General features: G+C 39.5%; 1 protein-coding gene across 1 annotated transcript in view; it reads left to right on the top strand.

Annotated features, from left to right (window-relative positions):
• Nucleotides 1-354: 354 nt before the first annotated feature.
• The window catches only part of LOC311119970 (NACHT, LRR and PYD domains-containing protein 3-like), a 16,003-nt gene continuing 1,388 nt past the window's right edge, over nucleotides 355-14,969 (top strand). Inside the window, exons 1-11 of the mRNA XM_084194612.1 lie at nucleotides 355-465; nucleotides 1,831-1,995; nucleotides 2,580-2,696; nucleotides 3,058-3,142; nucleotides 3,272-3,500; nucleotides 3,917-5,675; nucleotides 5,969-6,137; nucleotides 8,042-8,247; nucleotides 9,775-9,948; nucleotides 11,373-11,546; nucleotides 12,998-13,208. Coding sequence (XP_084050738.1) covers nucleotides 1,847-1,995; nucleotides 2,580-2,696; nucleotides 3,058-3,142; nucleotides 3,272-3,500; nucleotides 3,917-5,675; nucleotides 5,969-6,137; nucleotides 8,042-8,247; nucleotides 9,775-9,948; nucleotides 11,373-11,546; nucleotides 12,998-13,208 — 3,273 coding nt within the window. The 5' untranslated portion in view covers nucleotides 355-465; nucleotides 1,831-1,846. The remainder of the gene's footprint in view (nucleotides 466-1,830; nucleotides 1,996-2,579; nucleotides 2,697-3,057; nucleotides 3,143-3,271; nucleotides 3,501-3,916; nucleotides 5,676-5,968; nucleotides 6,138-8,041; nucleotides 8,248-9,774; nucleotides 9,949-11,372; nucleotides 11,547-12,997; nucleotides 13,209-14,969) is intronic.

Below are 14,969 nucleotides of genomic sequence, written 5' to 3'. Positions count from 1 at the left end.
GAAAGGTTTAAATAAAGACAATTTCTGTAAAGATAAAAAAGTATATAACTTATAAATCATGAGCCTCATCTTGAGGAGTCACCTGTGACAGTATTCATAAAGAGTAGGAGTACTGATCTGGGATCAGTTTTGCCTTTTAGATCATAATGAAACAGATTAGATGGACAGGGGGGACCTGGTCCTAGATCAGCACTCCTCCTCTGGGAAACTGCCTTTATGAATAAGGGCCCAGGAGTCACCAGGACCAACTGGAAGTCTCTCTGGATAAGAGCTTCTGCTAAATGACTAAAATGTAAATGTAGTATGAGTCAGCAGGACCAGGAAACCAAACACATGGTGTTCTAAAGTGTAGTTAGGGTGGGGAGGCGGCTGAGCTGAAACAGAAAGTAAATGTCTTCTTCTGTACAAGATCCATTTGGAGACGACCGAGCAGAAAACACTATATGGAGAGAACTGAAAAATAAAGTGAGTATTTCTGAACAATAATCTATTGTAAAGGACAGAGTAAGAGAATGAATACATGGAATGAGATATTATTAGTTAGTAGAACTGCTACTTGAGCTGAGTTGCTGACAGACCGCAGTTTTCAAAGTGGAAACTAATCAGTAGGCCTTAGTGTTATAAGGTAGGCCATTATCATTGTCATTATGGAGACACCTATTTTACAACCCTTATTCCATAAAACATATTAACGCTGTAGAACTGATGCACATCAAGAAATAAGGTGACAAATCACAGGAAAACTACTTTAGGCGCTCTAGAGCACGTTAGATACATTCTGTCGGAGGTGGTTTAAACTGCATTCTAATGTCGACTTTGCTTATGGAAAACCATATCATGCGAAGGTTTTTACACATGCTCTGTTCTTGGGATTTGTTCTTGGGTCTCGAGTGGAAATTTGAAATGAAAGTTATGGAACTCCATCATGTGCTTCTGTTATGAGAAAAACCTCCACAATGAAACTGACATTAAATGTGGAGAATGATAGATCTGTTGACCATCAAGTAGCCTATTCATTGTTATGCCTGTCTAGGCTACTGTAGCCTGCCATTTTATACTATAAATATGTTGAAATGACTGGAGTCGATGCAAATCATTTTGTGCCACTTGTGTAGCCAACCTGGAGCTGGCAAACAGATGTAATAAATAGCCTTCAGTTTATTGTTGTTGTAGCCTTGTGTTATTATGTAATTAATAAACGCCGTGTTTAGTTAATTCAATTGGAAGTTATCAAGTGTCACCATGGTCACAGTTCTATCGCAATTGCTGATCAGATGTTAGAATGCATTAGATTGAAGGTAACAGTCAGTAAGATTAGGCTACAGGTAAAGAAATAACCTGGCTGTTGTTGACAAGCATGGACCTATTCAGTTCATATCCATGTTATTAATATTTGATTCATTGATTGAAATTACGACCCCATCCTCAGTAGCCTATTCCAGCAGGCTACTGGGCAACAGAAGCACTTCCTACCTCAACATCGTCTTGCTATTCATGTTAAATAAATGAATCTGTCAATTTGAACTAAGCAAGCTGCTAAATCATTCAGCTTACATCTTGCCTACATGTTGCCCAGGCTACTGGAGGCTGTCTGAAATAAGATGTAGGCCTATCAGGGGCTATGTTTTGGGATAGTTTTCAGGCCTTGTTGGTGGGTTTGGCGGAGTCATTGGGCTAGAAAAAGTCATTGCATTAAATCATCTGACTGTTTGGATGTGTCTGTTAGTAAACTGTTTTATTTCTAAGATAATGAATAAAATAGAACAATTGACCTTCAATAATTAGTTGTCACTGTGTTACCCAAAACCAACATGCTGCATCTCTGTTTAGGGGTCAGTGGTCTAAAATGAGTCTCTCTGGGGAGAGAGAGGAGGGGGGCCCTGCCTCTAAAATGAGTCTCTCTGGGGAGAGAGAGGAGGGGGTCCCTGCCTCTAAAATGAGTCTCTCTGGGGAGAGAGAGGAGGGGGGCCCTGCCTCTAAAATGAGTCTCTTTGGGTGAGTTGACAATATTGTTTAAGAATGTATATTCCAAAACGCTATATGCAAAAAAATCAGAATGATTGCTTCAATATAACTGTTCTAGATTTTAGATGTGTATGAAAATGAGTTTTTTCCAAAACGCTTTATATCCAATTATATCCAATGTTTAGCTGGAAGTAATGTTCGTATCCTGTATGTTTGACTGTGATATGTGGTTGTCTCACCTAGATATTTTAAGATGAATGCACTTACAGATGCAATATCTTAATTTTACCCAGTTTCTCACATCAGGAAAATAATCCTGCAGCAACAGCAAATGTGCATTTTTATGTGGATTATAAATAAGGGGCATTTTTCGTAAGGGCTGATCAATTTTTCATTAGGGCAAATCAAGTCCGAAACTTTAAGTGGAATTTACCCACTTTAGAAGCCTTTATAAAGCCTTGTAGTGGTTTAATAATTTATTTAAACAATAAAAGCTAATTTACCAACATTTCTGAAAATGGATATATAGCGTTTTGGAATGAAACTCTCTTATGTTTCCCCATCTGAGTTCAGAGTAGATGAGAGATGTAATGTTTGTCTCTGTTGTGTTGAAGTCCAATCAAGCAGGAGAGACCAGCCTCCCCTGTACCCAGCTGTGTGTCCATGAAGAGTGACCGGTCTATGGTTCAACCTCTATCCTTTAGAGAGGGAGACTTTTCTACTGAACAAAGGTAAGAAGAACTCATGGGTCATGGTCAGTGAGTTAAACAACACTGTCTCTAGTCATTTCTCCTCTCCCATTTTCCCATTTATTTTTGTTGTTTTCATAATCCATAGGCTAATCCTTTTTTCCATTTTCATAGTCCTGAAACAATATTAAACAAACACAACATTCCCTCCCTGTGTGTGTGTGTGTGTGTGTGTGTGTGTGTGTGTGTGTGTGTGTGTGTGTGTGTGTGTGTGTGTGTGTGTGTGTGTGTGTGTGTGTGTGTGTGAGTGTGTGTGTGTGTGTGTGTGTGTGTGTGTGTGTGTGTGAGTGAGTGTGTGTGTACTCCCTGGATGAGGAGATGTAATCTCATGTTTTGTCCTCAGAAACCAACAGGAGAGATCAGAGTCAGAGATTCTCAGTGGTCAGTCTTCCCAGAGTCATCAAACAGACCTGGCCTCCATATTCAGTGTATGTGGTCCTGTTATGTACATTTGTTTTTGTTTACCTCAAGTAAAGTTGATCTGTCAATCATTCATTCATGTGTTAATGAGAAAGCATTTAGTCTCTTGCTTAACTTATTTACTTGATTTATTTCAGTTGCTTGAAGAGAATATTATGACATTTGTGAAGAACGAGCTGAAGATGTTCAAGAGGATTCTTAGTCCAGAACTCCCAGAAGGCTTTGAGAGTCCGAAGCAGGATAAGGAAGTGGTGGATGCTGAAGATGAGAAGCAGGAGAGCAGTGCCAGAGAGGGGGCTCTGAAGATCACACTGCACGTCCTGAGGAAAATGAACCAGAAGGAGCTTGCTGACACACTGGAGAAAAGTAAGAGCTGTCTGCCTCATGTTGAATGCTGTTTTAGAACATTTAAAAGCTGTAGCTAAAGTACAGCTAAAGTAGCTGTGTAACTCAGTGATATTGTAGCAGCCTTAACACAACACCTAGTGACCTCATCAAGTAGCAGAAGGGATGTGTTGTTTTGATTAATTTAGACAGAGAAGAGGAGAGAGAGAGAGAGAAAGAGAGAGAGAGAGAGAGAGAGAGAGAGAGAGAGAGAGAATACCAATAATTATATAAATTAGTCACACCAGTCTGTAATGCATTATGAAAACATTTACACATTTATACAGACAGTTAAGCGAGGAAATGATTATAATTTAAAATGTCATAACAGTCCTAGAATACTGTAGGCATTAAAACAGACGTAAAATTAATATCCTCTGTGTTATTTCTTCATTCAGATGAGCTTGCTGTGATTTGCCAACGTGAACTCAAATCTAATCTAAAGAATAAGTTTCAATGTGTATTTGAGGGGATCGCTAAACAAGGAAACCCAACACTTCTCAATAAGATCTACACAGAGCTCTACATCACAGAGGGTGGAACAGGAGAGGTCAATAATGAACATGAGCTGAGACAGATTGAGACAACAACCAGGAAACAAGCAAGACCAGAGACTGCAGTCAAATGTAACGACATCTTCAAACCCTTAACTGGACAAGACAAACTTATCAGAACTGTGCTGACAAAGGGAGTCGCTGGCATTGGAAAAACAGTCTCAGTGCAGAAGTTCATTCTGGACTGGGCTGAAGGAAAAGCAAATCAGGATGTCCAATTTGTATTTTCATTCCCTTTTCGGGAGCTGAATTTGATGAACGGGGAAAAACACACTTTCATTGAACTTCTCAATCAATTCTCAAAGGAAACCAAAGAATCAAGAATCTCCAACTACGACAAGTACAAAGTTCTGTTCATCTTTGATGGTCTGGATGAGTGCCGACTGCCCCTAGACTTCCAGAAGAACAAGATATGTTATGACGTCACAAAGTCAACCTCAGTGGATGTTCTGCTGACAAATCTCATCAAGGGAAATCTGCTTCCCTCTGCTCTCCTCTGGATAACTACCCGACCTGCAGCAGCTAATCAGATCCCTTCAGGGTGTGTTGACCAGGTGACAGAGGTACGAGGGTTCAATGACCCACAGAAGGAGGAGTACTTCAGGAAGAGATTCAGTGATGAGGACCTGGCCAGCAGAATCATCTCACACATAAAGACATCAAGGAGCCTCCACATCATGTGCCACATTCCAGTCTTCTGTTGGATTTCTGCAACAGTCCTTGAACACATGTTGAGTACAGACAAGACAGAAGAGATGCCCAAGACTCTGACTGAGATGTACTCACACCTTGTGGAGTTTCATACCAAACAGAAGAATGAAAAGTATCTTGGGAAAGAAGAGACAGGTCCACACTGGAATAAAGAGAGCATTCTGTCACTGGGAAAACTGGCTTTTCAACAGCTTGTGAAGGGCAATCTGATTTTCTATGAAGAAGACCTGAAAGAGGCTGGCATTGATGTCAATGAAGCCTCTGTGTACTCAGGATTGTGCACACAGATCTTTAAAGAGGAATGTGTGCTGTACCATGAAAAGGTGTACTGCTTCGTGCATCTGAGCATTCAGGAGTTTCTGGCTGCTGTATATGTGTTCCTCTCATTCATCAACAACAATGAGAATCTAATGGATGAACCGCAAGTTACTGAAGTTACTGTCTACAAGAGTGCTGTGGATAAAGCCTTACAAAGTGAGACAGGAAACCTGGACCTGTTCCTCCGCTTCCTTCTGGGCCTCTCACTGGAGTCCAATCAGAAGCACTTACGAGGTCTACTGACAAAGACAAGAAGCAGCTCACAGAGCCATGAAGAAACAGTCAATTACATCAAGGAGAAGATCAGGGAGAATCCCTCTTCAGAGAGGTGCATCAATCTGTTCCACTGTCTGAATGAACTGAATGACCATTCTCTAGTGGAGGAGATCCAAAGCTACCTGAGATCAGGAAGTCTCTCAGAAGCCAACCTGTCACCTGCACAGTGGTCAGCTCTGGTCTTTGTGTTGCTGACTTCAGAAAAGGACTTGGATGTGTTTGACCTGAAGAAATACTTGAGATCAGAGAAAGGTCTTCTGAGGCTGCTGCCAGTGGTCAAAGCCTCCAGAGCTGCTCTGTGAGTACATAACATGACATTTAAGAACTAATCATCAGGAAGAAATATTCAGTTTAGACAAAAATATGTAATATAATATGTATATAATATATAGTATTACATTGAAAAACTTACTGAATCAGTGCATTGATGTTCACATTAGTATAACAATATGACCATACAATTCTAGGAGACGGAAGATTAATCTATATGTTGTTTGAGAGAATAAACCAAATGCATCTGCCATTGTCCTTCTACACTACTGGTGTTAAATTAACAGTGTGTTTGTGAAATCATGATGATCTCTCTGTCAGGCTGTCAGGCTGTGGAGTCACAGAGGAAGGCTGTGCTTCTCTGGTCTCAGCTCTGAAGTCAAACCCCTCACACCTGAGAGAGCTGGACCTGAGCTACAATCACCCAGGAGACTCAGGAGTCAGACTGCTCTCTGCTGGACTGGAGGATCCACACTGCAGACTGGAGACTCTGAGGTCAGTATTCCTGTATCACTCAATGAACACACACACACTGGACACACACACACACACACACACACACACACACACACACACACACACTGGACACACACACACACACACACATACACACACTGGACACACACACACACACACACACACACACACTGGACACACGCACATGACAGACACACACACACAAAAAATCATTTAGTAGTGTTTAGAAATATGTTATCTACTGTTAATAATGATACATTAATTCATTTATATACAGTACCAGTCAAAAGTTTGGACACACCTACTCATTCAAGGTTTTTTCTTTATTTTTACAATTTTTTACATTGTAGAATAATAGTGAAGACATCAAAACTATGAAATAACAAATATGGAATCATGTAGTAACCGAAAAAGTGTTAAACAAATGAAAATATATTTTATATTTGAAATTTTTCAAATAGCCACCCTTTGTCTTGATGACAGCTTTGCACACTCTTGGCATTCTCTCAACCAGCTTCACCTGGAATGCTTTTCCAACAGTCTTGAAGGAGTTCCCACATATGCTGAGCACTTGTTGGCTGCTTTCCTTCACTCTGCCGTCCAACTCATCCCAAACCATCTCAATTGGGTTGAGGTCGGGTGATTATGGAGGCCAGGTCATCTGATGCAGCACTCCATCACTCTCCTTCATGGTAAAATAGCCCTTACACAGCCTTGAGGTGTATTGGGTCATTGTCCTGTTGAAAAACAAATGATAGTCCCACTTAGCCCAAACCAGATGGGATGGTGTATCGCTGCAAAATGCTGTGGTAGCCATGCTGGTTAAGTGTGGTTAAATTCTAAATAAATCACAGACAGTGTCACCAGCAAAGCTCCCCCACACCATCACACCTCCTCCTCCATGCTTTACGGTGGGAAATACACATGCAGAGATCATCCGTTCACCCACACCGAACCAAAAATCTCCAATTTGGACTCCAGACCAAAGGACAAATGTCCACCGGTCTAATGTCCATTGCCCGTGTTTGTTGGCCCAAGCAAGTCTCTTCTTCTTATTGGGGTCCTTTAGTAGTGATTTATTTGAGGCAATTCGACCATGAAGGCCTGATTCACACAGTCACCTCTGAACAGTTGATGTTGAACTGTGTCTGTGACTTGAACTCTGTGATGCATTTATTTGGGCTGGTAACTCTAATGAACTTATCCTCTGCAGCAGAGGTAACTCAGGGTCTTCCATTCCTGTGTCCTCATGAGAGCCAGTTTCATCATAGCGCTTGATGTTTTTTGCGACTGCACTTGACGAAACTTTAAAAGTTCTTGAAATGTTCCTTATTGAATGACCATCATGTCTTAAAGTAATGATGGACTGTGGTTTCTCTTTGCTTATTTGAGCTGTTCTTCACATAATATGGACTTGGTCTTTTACCAAATAGGGCTATCTTCTGTATACTATCTACCTTGTCACAGCACAACTGATTGGCTCAAACGCATTAAGAAGGAAAGAAATTCCACAAATTAACTTTTAAGAAGGCACACCTGTTAATTGAAATGCATTCCAGGTGACTACCTCATGAAGCTGGTTGAGAGAATGCCAAGAGTGTGCTAAGCTGTCATCAAGGCAAAGGGTGGCTATTTGAAGAATCTACAAAATAAAATATAGAAAATTTGTTTAACACTTTTTTGGTTACTACTTGATTCCATATGTGTTATTTCATAGTTTTGATGTCTTCACTATTATTCTACAATGTAAAAAATAGTTTTTAAAACACTAAACAAAAATTTGAATGAGTAGGTGTGTTCAAACTTTTGACTGGTAGTAGTGTATATATACATTTATGAATAGATATGGCAGGTTTCAGGACTCTGATGTATCTGAAAATGTTGAAAAAATATATTTTCACCACCAAAGAATGTCAGTGCGGTTTTAATATGATTTTACTCTTTGTCAGGTTGTCAGGCTGTCTAGTCACAGAGGAAGGCTGTGCTTCTCTGGTCTCAGCTCTGAAGTCAAACCCCTCACACCTGAGAGAGCTGGCTCTGAGTAACAATGACCTGAAGGATTCAGGAGTGAAGCTGCTCTCTGCTGGACTGGGGAATCCCCAATGTAAACTGGAGACTCTGAGGTCAGTATTCCTGTAGTTGGTCAACAAGTGATAACTGTTCACCAGATCCACATGTGTTTACCAGGCACACATAGTCCACATCATATGTGTTTGGACAGTGAAGTTTACAGTTAAAAATGTGGTGCTATGCTCCAGCATTTTGGATTTGAGATATAATGTTTCATATTAGGCAACAGTACAGAATGTCTCCTAAAGGTATTCATATATATATATATATATATATATATATATATATATATATATATATATATATATATATATATATATATATATATATATATATATTATATATATATATATATATATATATTACCGTTTAGAAATGAAAGCACTTTATGTATCTAGTTCTCCCATTTGAAAAAGTCTTAATAATTTGGACATATTCACTTATATTGTATTAAAGTATTCATAAGTTTAGTATTTGGTCCCATATTCCTTACCTGCAGTGATTATATCAAGCTTGTGATTCTACAAACTTGTTGAATGCATTTGCAGTTTGTCTTGGTTGTGTTTTGGATGATATTTTTCCCAATAGAAACTGAATGGTGAATAATGTCCTGTCATTTTGGAGTCACTTCACTTGTATTGTCAGTAAGAATAGAAGATGTTTCTGAACACTTCTACATTCATGTGGATGCTACCATGATTATGAATAATCATTAATAAATGGTGAATGATGATGAATGAGAAAGTTACAGAGGAACAAGGATCATACCCCCTCTGTTATTGGTAATGGTGAGAGGTTAGCATGTTTTGTTGTAGCCTCTGTAACTTTCTCACTCATTATTATTCAGTGATTCATTCGTGATTTTTCTTAATCATGTCATCATCAGGATTAATTTAGTAGTGTTTAGAAACATGTTATCTACTCACTTAGACAGAAAATTACTCCAGTCATCATCCACCATTCAGTTACTATTGGACAAAACATAACCCAAAACACAACCAAAACAAACTGCAAATGCAACCAACGAGTTTGGGACCAAATACTAAACTTTTGACTACTTTAATACACTATAAGTGAATTGGTCAGAATACTTATGACTTCTTCAAATAGGGGGACTAGATACATAAAGTGCTTTCATTTCTAAATGGTGAAACAGATATGTATTAAAATACCCTCAAATAAAAGGTGACATTATATACTGTCACCTCATATGAAACATTTTATCTCAAATCCAAAATGCTGGAGTATAGAGCCACATTTAAAATGTTAGCTTCACTGTCAAAATATATATGGTGTGGACTGTATACTCAATACAATCTAAATCTGATACCTCACTGTCTGTCTTTTGACTGATACTGCTTTTTAAACTGCTCTGGTCAGTCTACTCAAATATTTGTACTATACATGTTTCTATCTACAATCAATATATTATCATTTCTAATAATGATACATTAATTTATGAATAGATATGGTAGGTTTCAGGACACTGATATATCTGAATATGTTGAGAAAATATATTGCCACTATTTTGACCACCAAAGAATAGCAGTGTGGTTTTAATATGATTTGACTCTTTGCAGGCTGTCAGGCTGTCTAGTCACAGAGGAAGGCTGTGCTTCTCTGGTCTCAGCTCTGAAGTCAAACCCCTCACACCTGAGAGAGCTGGATCTGAGTAACAATGACCTGAAGGATTCAGGAGTGAAGCTGCTCTCTGCTGGACTGGGGAATCCCCACTGTAAACTGGAGACTCTGAGGTCAGTATTCCTGTAGTTGGTCAACAAGTGATAACTGTTCACCAGATCCACATGTGTTTACCAGGCACACATAGTCCACACCATATGTGTTTGGACAGTGAAGCTTACAGTTTTACATTTGGTGCTATGCTCCAGCATTTTGGATTTTAGATAAAAAATTTCATATTATGCGACAGTATATAATGTCACCTTTTATTTGAAGGTATTCATACATATCTGTTTTAACGTTTAGAAATTAAAGCACTTTATGTATGTAATTCTCACAAATGAAAACGTCTTAATTATTTTGGCAAATTCATTTATTCAAAAGTTTAGTGTTTGGTCCCATATTCCTTACCCACAGTGATTACATCAAGCTTGTGATTCTACAAACTTGTTGAATGCATTTGCAGTTTGTCTTGGTTGTGTTTTGGATGATGTTTTTCCCAATAGAAACTGAATGGTGAATAATGTCCTGTCATTTTGGAGTCACTTCACTTGTATTGTCAGTAAGAATAGAAGATGTTTCTGAACACTTCTACATTCATGTGGATGCTACCATGATTATGAATAATCATGAATGAATCGTGGATGATGATGAATGAGAAAGTTACAGAGGAACAAGGATCATACCCCCTCTGTTATTGGTAATGGTGAGAGGTTAGCATGTTTTGTTGTAGCCTCTGTATCTTTCTCACTCATCATTTTTCATGATTCATTTATGATTTGTATTAATCAAGGCATCATCAGGATTCATATAGTAGTGTTTAGAAACATGTTATCTACCCACTTAGACAGAAAATTAATCAAGTCATCATCCACCATTCAGTTACTATTGGGCAAAACATAACCCAAAACACAACCAAAACAAACTGCAAATGCAACCAATGAGTTTGGGACCAAATACTAAACTTTTGACTACTTTAATACACTATAAGTGAATTGGTCAGAATACTTATGACTTCTTCAAATGGGGGGACTAGATACATAAAGTGCTTTCATTTCTAAACGGTGAAACAGATATGTATTAAAATACCCTAAAATAAAAGGTGACATTATATACTGTCACCTCATATAAAACATTTGATCTCAAATCCAAAATGATGGAGTATAGAGCCACATTTAAAATGTTAGCTTCACTGTCAAAATAGATATGGTGTGGACTGTATACTCAATACACTCTAAATCTGATACCTCACTGTTTGTCTTTTGACTGATACTGCTTTTTAAACTGCTCTGGTCAGTCTACTCAAATATTTGTACTATACATGTTTCTATCTACAAGCAATATTATGATAATTTCTAATAATGATACATTAATTTATGAATAGATATGGCAGGTTTCAGGACACTGATGTATCTTAATATGTAGAAAAAATATACTGCCACTATTTTCACCACCAAAGAATAGCAGTGTGGTTTTAATATGATTTGACTCTTTGCAGGCTGTCAGGCTGTCTAGTCACAGAGGAAGGCTGTACTTCTCTGGTCTCAGCTCTGAGGTCAAACCCCTCACACCTGAGAGAGCTGGATCTGAGTAACAATGACCTGAAGGATTCAGGAGTGAAGCTGCTCTCTGCTGGACTGGGGAATCCCCACTGTAAACTGGAGACTCTGAGGTCAGTATTCCTGTAGTTGGTCAACAAGTGATAACTGTTCACCAGATCCACATGTGTTTACCAGGCACACATAGTCCACACCATATGTGTTTGGACAGTGAAGCTTACAGTTTTACATTTGGTGCTATGCTCCAGCATTTTGGATTTCAGATATAATGTTTCATATTAGGCAACAGTACAGAATGTCTCCTTTTATTTAAAGGTATTCATATATATATATATATATATATTTTACCGTTTAGAAATGAAAGCACGTAATGTGTCTTGTTCTCCCATTTGAAAAAGTTGTAATAATTTGGACATATTCACTTATATTGTATTAAAGTAGTCATAAGTTTAGTGTTTGGTCCCATATTCCTTACCTGCAGTGATTACATCAAGCCTGTGATTCTACAAACGTGTTGAATACATTTGCAGTTTGTCTTGGTTGTGTTTTGGATGATGTTTTTCCCAATAGAAACTGAATGGTGAATAATGTCCTGACATTTTGGAGTCACTTCACTTGTATTGTCAGTAAGAATAGAAGATGTTTCTGAACACTTCTACATTCATGTGGATGCTACCATGATTATGAATAATCATGAATGAATCGTGAATGATGATTAATGAGAAAGTTACAGAGGCACAAGGATCATACCCCCTCTGTTATTGGTAATGGTGAGAGGTTAGCATGTTTTGTTGTAGCCTCTGTAACTTTCTCACTCATTATTATTCATGATTCATTCATGATTTTTCTTATTCATTGCATCATCAGGATTACTTTAGTAGTGTTTAGAAACATGTTATCTACTCACTTAGACAGAAAATTACTCAAGTTATCATCCACCATTCAGTTACTATCGGGCAAAACATAACCCAAAACACAACCAAAACAAACTGCAAATGCAACCAATGAGTTTGGGACCAAATACTCAACTTTTGACTACTTTAATACACTATAAGTGAATTGGTCAGAATACTTTTGATTTCTTCAAATGGGGGGACTAGATACATAAAGTGCTTTTATTTTTCTGAACAGTGAAACAGATATATATGAAAATACCCTCAAATAAAAGGTGACATTATATACTGTCACCTCATATGAAACATTTAATCTCAAATCCAAAATGCAGAAATATAGAGCCACATTTAAAATGTTAGCTTCACTGTCAAAATAGAGATGGTGTGGACTGTATACTCAATACAATCTAAATCTGATACCTCACTGTCTGTCTTTTGACTGATACTGCTTTTTAAACTGCTCTGATCAGTCTACTCAAATATTTGTACTATACATGTTTCTCTCTACAAGCAATATTATGATAATTTCTAATAATGATACATTAATTTATGAATAGATATGGCAGGTTTCAGGACACTGATGTATCTTAATATGTAGAAAAAATATACTGCCACTATCTTCCCCACCAAAGAATAGCAGTGTGGTTTTAATATGATTTGACTATTTGCAGGCTGTCAGGCTGTCTAGTCACAGAGGAAGGCTGTGCTTCTCTGGTCTCAGCTCTGAAGTCAAACCCCTCACACCTGAGAGAGCTGGACCTGAGCTACAATCACCCAGGAGACTCAGGAGTCAGACTGCTCTCTGCTGGACTGGAGGATCCACACTGCAGACTGGAGAAACTCAAGTATGTAGAGGGTTTATGTCAATGTTCATATCAGACATGTTGGAGTTATCAGGCTAGTTAAGACAAACATTCTGACCACCACTTGGACTAAGTTATATAAAGACTGTGTGTGTGTGTGTGTGTGTGTGTGTGTGTGTGTGTGTGTGTGTGTGTGTGTGTGTCCATTGAAAATACACACTCACACACACTCACACACAATGGACACAGAGACACACTCACACACACTAGACACACACACTGGACACACACACACAAACACACACACACACAGACAGTGGACACACACACACACACACTGGACACACACACACACTCACACACTGGACCCACACACACACACACACACACACTGGACACACACATACACACTGGACACACACACATACACACACACACACACACACACACAAACACCCTGGACACACACACAAACACACTGGACACACACTGGACACACACACACAAAGGAAACACACACAAATACACACACACAGACAGTGGACACACACACACACACACACACACACACACACACTGGACACACACATACACACACACACACACACAAACACACTGGACACATACACAAACACACTGGACACACACTGGACACACACACACACTCACATACTGGACACACACACACACACACACACTCACACACTGGACAGACACACAGAGTGGACACACACACACACACACAATGGACACACACACACAGGACACACACATACACACACTGGACACACACACACACTGGACACACACACAGAGTGGACACACACAAACACACAATGGACACACTGGAAAAAAACACACACATACTGGACACACACACACACACACTGGACACACACACACACACAATGGACACACACACACTGGACACACACATACACACACTGGACACACACACACACAAACACACACACGCACTGGACACACTCACACTGAACACACACCTACACACACACATAGGACACACACACACTGGACTCACACACACATACTGGACACACACACACACACACTGGACTCACACACACACACTGGACACACACACACAAAAAGGAAACACACACACACTCACACACAATGGACACACAGACACACTCACACATACTAGACACACGCACTGGACACACACACACAAACACACACACACACTGGGCACACACACATACACACACTGGACACACACGCACACGCACACTGGACAAACACACACACGCACTGGACACACACACACAGGACACACACACACTGGACTCACACACACACACTGGACACACACACACACACACACACACACACACACACACACACACACACACACACACTGGACACACACATACACACTGGACACACACATACACACTGGACACACACACACACACTGGACACACACACTGGACACACACATACACGCTGGACTCACACACACACACACACACTGGACACACACACACACACTGGACACACACATACACACTGGACACACACATACACACTGGACACACAGACACAAAAAGGAAACACACACACAAATACACACACACACAGACAGTGGACACACACACACACACTGGACACACACACACACAAAGGAAACACACACACAAATACACACACACACAGACAGTGGACACACACACAAACACTGGACACACACACACACACACACACACTGGACACACACACTCACTCACTCACACTGGACACACACACACACACACACACACACACACACAAACACTGGACACACTCACACACACACACCGTACACACACACAGACAC

Source organism: Coregonus lavaretus (genome assembly GCF_964263955.1).
Source record: "Coregonus lavaretus genome assembly, contig: HAP1_SCAFFOLD_625, whole genome shotgun sequence".
Lineage (NCBI taxonomy): Eukaryota > Metazoa > Chordata > Actinopteri > Salmoniformes > Salmonidae > Coregonus > Coregonus lavaretus.
Note: the sequence above shows the minus strand (reverse complement) of the source record. Positions and strands in the feature narration are given on the sequence as shown.